Below are 6,000 nucleotides of genomic sequence, written 5' to 3'. Positions count from 1 at the left end.
GGAAATAAACAGGTTTTCCAACAGTATACGATTTATTTATATAAGCATTGTTTCAACAAAGAAATAATCTTCCAAACACAAATTTCCTTACTTTTTGTGCTAAGTTTATATGTATCTGTTCCTCCATCTGCGTGTACATGTCCAGGCACATGTGTCTGGCACAGCTGCATGATCACTGATCAATGATTGCAGGTTTGGTTTTGTTTAAGCCAGTTTCACCTTTTCATTAAACGCTTTCAGAGCAGTATTTTTATTCCTGTTGGTAGGGCATTCCAAAAATGTATCCCTTTTACTGAGAAAGATGACTGACTGAAAGTAGTTTTGAGCTGTGCCACCCTGCAGTTGCTAATCGCTGATCCTCTAGTGGCAATTCTATTTGTGTTTATTTTTGTTACATATGGACAAAGTACAGCTGGGGTGAGATTATTCACATATTTAAAAATCAGTTTGATAAAAGAAGACTTGATAAAGCTGTCATAACTAAGCAACTTGAACTTTTTTCAGAATTACAGTGGTGCCATTTCATTTGTTTTTGATCCATTATTTTCAGTGCTTGTTTGTATAGTGATGTAACTGGTTTCAAATGACACTAAAAGGAGTATCTGAAATGACAAAATGACTGGCCATCTTGGTGTACTTCTTGAATCATGTATTTATTATAATACACAACATTTATTATTTCCATTGGTTTGGTTGAAACATAAATGCACAGCAGGTGTTTACCTTCAAAACATGATTGAGACATTAATCAACAACTGTGTGTAGAAGAGCTTTCTCTCAGCTACTCCAGGTAAGTCTGAACCCTGAAGGCTGGTTGGCAAACTGGGCTTGGAAAACGATGTAGACTTGATGGGAGGAGGCTGTGAATGGCGCAATGTTGGTTTCCTGAATAAACAACACAGAAAGGAAAAAGAAAAGAAACATATGGGAGGAAGGACTGGCAATCTTATAAATAGCTGATTTCACAGCAACCTTTCTGTTCCCTTTTGTTCCCTCAGTGAATTCTTGCTTATCTTTCCTGACTTTTAATGGCTCATAGCAGCTCCAGCCCAGTGTGGTGTGACTGAAGCAGCCAATATTGATTAGGTGGGACTCTGTACTATTTTTTGTATCTGTTTACAGAAATAATGTAGTAAAATGAGTTATAGTCCAACATAACTATATAACAATATAATAAAAGATCTTCATTAAATCAAACCACATTTTAATAGTATTAATGATACACAACATTTTTCCAGCTATAGCCATTAAATCTATCTACATTCTGTATTTACATCTGCATATGTTATTTTTATTGTTAATGGCAGAAAACCTTTTCCAAATTGTATTGAAACTGCACAGGAAAGAATTCAGCATGTAATCCAGCTTGACAGTTTTTAATTTTGTCTCTTTGATATCAGCCTCACCGTTTACTGTTAACTTTCCTATGGTCATATTAGAGGTGAATTTACTTACTCCAAATGCAATACCAATATTTCCAACTGCTGCAGCTTCAACTGGTGAAATATATGCTGATTTTTATTGTGAAGCAGCAACAGGAAATACATTGTATTTTCCACCATGGTTAGTGCTGACATTGACAGTTGATTAAAAGTGTGTTTACAAAACAATTATTTGCAGACTTCCGTAAAACAGTCAGTTTTGTTTGGTTGCTCTACAGATATCTGTTTTAGCTGCCCAGGGAGTGTTTGCTGTATTATTAAGCAGCACTTGCCAAATTAACCAGGACTGAAATCTTAAGGATTACAATTTAACACATTTTTCCTTGAACATTGTTCCTTTTGTTGAATGTTTGAGCTTCAGTGTGCAGAATGATGTATGAATTAGATGGCTGTTTTCACATTACTTTGCTGAAGGGTGAAAGTTTCTTTGTGCTCACCTTAAATCTCTGTTTCAGATTTGAGACATCAAAAATATTTAGTAGCCAATGGTAGTCCAGTATGCAATGGACTCAAGTGTGATGTGCAAACATGAAGTCTTCAGGGCGCTGAAAATTGACTTTTCAGTGGAGACTTCTTTTGTGCAGCAATTAAATTTATGAAATAGATAATACATTCATAGATTTAGGATTTTTCAATCTGGGAGAATAAGTAGATGTAATTTTAAAAATTTTTACAAGATATTTGAACTTTCTTATGAGGTATTTTTCATCAAATATTCCAAGTTCAGTAGCAGAAAACACTTTCTTTTGGACTCCATTTCTTTTGAGACATGTGCAACATGTATCAAAACAGCCTGGCATCAGATCTTGTTTAACCGCACTTTATGCAAATCAAATGAAGTGAGCTTATTCACATCTTGAGTTGTTAAAATTGAATAAAAAAATTAGAGTGATGCAAAATTCTGTACCCCTACTGCCATCAGACTCAGTGAATATCCCCCTAAATCTGCTACATTACAGTTAGTAGTAGTGACTGTCTTCTTGGGTTACATACCATCCCACAGTAAGGTCCAACAGGCAGTGAGGAGGTGTCTGGACCATCATACAGCTTCAAGAAGTTGTTCTGACAATCTCCAGGGTCATCAACACTGATTTGGGTAAAGGTGACAGTCACTATACGCTCTCTGGGTGCCGTGATGCCCCATTCACAGTGGGTACTGTTGGGATAGGTGCCTGGGTAGTTGGGACTTGCAAATGAGCCATGGTCTCCATAGAGAGTGCCACCACACCCTAGTAGACACAAACATATAAGATGCTTTTTACTGTGGGTTCAAGCTCTATTTTGTGTAGTGTAGTTCTTTTGCTCCTCCATAAGAAGGAGTATTCACCAAAGTGATCATTTGTTGTAGTAGAGCTGCGAAACTGCTGCTCCTTTGACAGAGAACATATGAAGGTATTATTGGAGCAAAACAACTGAGCACCTGTGACAGTGGAATTTGTAGCTGTAAACAATAGACACACATGTATCAGTAAATTTGAAGTGTGGTGGAAAACTGCCTTTCCATGATCAAACGAATATGCCAGTGAAAGTGCAAAGATAGCATTATGCCAATAAGAGACAGTTCCCAGGGAGTTAGCAAGAAGGCTAATCTGTGATATAGCAATTTGGTTTTCTGTATGAAATGATTAAAGGCCGCCAGGTCCATTTTTGGTGTGAGAAAAAGGTGGAAGATGCTGAGAAAGTAATTTCTAAGATAAGTCATACTTGTATTATCACCAAAGCATCAAGGTCACTTATGAACTCAGAAATAATGACCAGATGGCTGAATTTAATTAAAAATGAGGCAGAGACTAGAAATTAAGCTCCACAATAGGAGGGGTTATGAAAAGTATATAATATGAGGTTTAATGATTTTGCATCAGGTTTTTTCTTTGTCCTGTGATAAAAGGCCTCGGTTTGCTCTGTATCTTTTTATATATATCTTTTATAAACCTATTCACATTGAACTCAACCAGGTTCCAGTGTATTTTTGAGTCTCTTTCTTATAAATTTTTGAGTTTTGTGTTGAGTCGTGAGTAATCTGAAGAGTTATTGGCCCATCTGAGGATTTTCCATGACAGAAGTCACAGTGAAAAATGCTTTAGGAGTTGCAAACTTGTAGAATCTGCTGCTACAAGTCTTGAATGTTTAAGAGAAGAAATGTTTACTGTTTTTTCGCTCACAAATGAAGTTCCACACACTCTCACTTTTGCACCACATATCTCAGTGACCACCATTATACTTTTGTTTATACAGTAGTTTAAATATGCATGCTAGTCAGCTAGGTTGGTAATCAACGTTTCTTAGTTAGGTTAGCTCCTCTTGCTTCTCAAAAGGTACAATCAGCTAGTTAACAAATTACACTGTTACATTAGCTACGCTAATTAGTCCGCAGAAGATACACTCATACTAAATTACATGCATTGATTCCTCATATTCTCTTCTGTTTTGCCTTCTAAAAAAATGACAGATCAGGATGGGTCTTCGCAGGTGAGTATCATATCATGAGTATGCACTTAACATGAGATTAATGGTGTTTTCCAAGTGAATGAGTGATAGGTAATATTTATTGGAGCTTCCTGCAGCTGTGCCATGACTGAAATCCGGTATTTTATTTTCATTTCAGGTTTGTTTTATTTGTTTACAGGGAATGAAAGACTTGATACAGTAATTAATATTACAAGACAAAAGACATTCACAGAACTGGTCAGACAACTTGACTGAAGGAACATGTGATCCCCTTGGTTTTTACCTTTCAAAACCATCTATCCATTATTTGCATTTTTTTTTCTATAAAAATAATCCCAATTTTTCATGTAACCATTTTATTATTTCTAACTGAGTGTAACGCAGACTAAACCAAACAATGAAAACAAACTTAAATATAACAAATTTAACATATTTACTTATACAGATTTTAAACTTTATTTTAAGGTGTCCAGTACATCCAGATCAATTACAACCTCACAAAAAGCTTCAATTTCCAGAATTTCAAGATATCATGTTTTGTATTTGTATTTATTAATAGGAAGCCTGTTTCCCAAACATTTAAGATCTTTCAGTTGAACTTTTTAAGCAGCACCATGACTCCACTCCCACTCAGAAGGAATTTGCCATTTGCATGGACCCAAAGCCTACAAGAAACAATGAAAATACCACTTCCACACCCTCACAGTCGTCAAAGGGAAATATAATAGATGATAGTAGGGGTGGGTACTATTCATATTTGAACTGATACTGGTACCAGTACTGGTACCTGGAATTCGCAACCAGTATCTGCACAATCTGATATCGCTGTGTTGTTCAATCATAATGTTGTTCCAGGACCATCTTTGCAACTGATCAATCACGTTGTTGTTATGTCATAGCCTTGCAATTTGGGGAACAAGACCGTAAAATACAAAAACACAGCTCCTTCTGAGTTTATGGTGTTTGTGTAATAACAAAGTAGTATTCATTTTTTACTATGTATTACTTTGTTATTTCAGAGAGAGTAAAATACTGAAAAAAGGTACCGTGTTAACATAATTTACTGTGTTGCTGCTCCCGCTGCTATCAGACTGCTTGTTCCAGAAGCAACTGAACTGCTGCTGTATGGACACCACAACATGGCTAACTGAGTTAATGGCTAACAGAGCTATCAGAACTGAGGGAGCTAATGGAACTAACAGAGCTATCAGAGCTAATGGCTAAGTGAACTGCTTTAGTAACATAATTTTGGATATTTTCTTATGATGAGTGATTAAAGGCCAGCAGGCCCAATTTTATTTTTGGATGATTTTGGGGAAGTTTGAGACACTGTTGTTTCCAAGCTGGGTGAAACTGGTAAAAAGCTAGGTGAAGCCCAAAATAGGCTCCACAACAGGTGAAGTTATGAACAGTACATAAAATGATGCTCTGTGATTTTGCATTAGGTTCTTCATCCTGGGATCGAAGCCTCTGTTTGCTCTGTATTACACTTGATGCACAGTAAACCTATTCACATTGAACTCCATCAGTTTCAAGTGTGTTTTTTGAGTCTGAATATATCTAAGTTATTTTGAGTCTTATAAAATGTGGGAGACCTGAAGATTTATTGGCCCATCTGAAGATTTTCCATGACAGTCCCTTGTACAATTTACAGCATTAATTAGAATCCCTTAGAATCTCTTTCATATCCAAGCAAAATTGGTATTGTGACTGAAATATCCCCAGTTGAACCGGAAATCAACTTGAACTGGGATATTAGGCTGTGGGATGAAGTAGAGAATGAAAATAATTACTGTAAAGATAATTAAATAAATTTGGCCTAGATAGATGATAAACTATGTAGCTAGCAGTATTTGCCCAGGATTTGTTTGCACGTTTATCCAGGGCTATCATATTAAAGGTGGTTCTGGGCCATCATATAAATGTTTGTCCTCTGCCATCATATGAAAATTTGTCATATTTATTCAAGACTTAACAAACTTAACAAAACATTTTCTTTTATTACAGAGTTTCTAGGGGAACAGAGTAGAGAGCTTATGAGACACCAGGGAAGACAGCTGTGCATGCCTGTTACGTTATCTGTATTTCATTATGATGCTTTAAGTGTTTT

General features: G+C 36.1%; 1 protein-coding gene across 4 annotated transcripts in view; it reads right to left on the bottom strand.

Moving 5' to 3' along the window:
- Positions 1-634: 634 nt before the first annotated feature.
- cubn (cubilin (intrinsic factor-cobalamin receptor)) overlaps positions 635-6,000 on the bottom strand; it is a 172,891-nt gene continuing 167,525 nt past the window's right edge. For all 4 annotated transcript variants that reach the window (XM_044339395.1, XM_044339397.1, XM_044339396.1 and 1 more), the window contains 2 exons: positions 2,436-2,671; positions 635-885 (listed from right to left, as the gene is read on the bottom strand). In XM_044339395.1, coding sequence (XP_044195330.1) covers positions 778-885; positions 2,436-2,671 — 344 coding nt within the window. In that variant the 3' untranslated portion in view covers positions 635-777. The remainder of the gene's footprint in view (positions 886-2,435; positions 2,672-6,000) is intronic.

Source organism: Thunnus albacares, chromosome 21 (genome assembly GCF_914725855.1).
Source record: "Thunnus albacares chromosome 21, fThuAlb1.1, whole genome shotgun sequence".
NCBI classification, from domain to species: domain Eukaryota; kingdom Metazoa; phylum Chordata; class Actinopteri; order Scombriformes; family Scombridae; genus Thunnus; species Thunnus albacares.
This window is presented reverse-complemented; position numbering and strand designations above follow the sequence as displayed.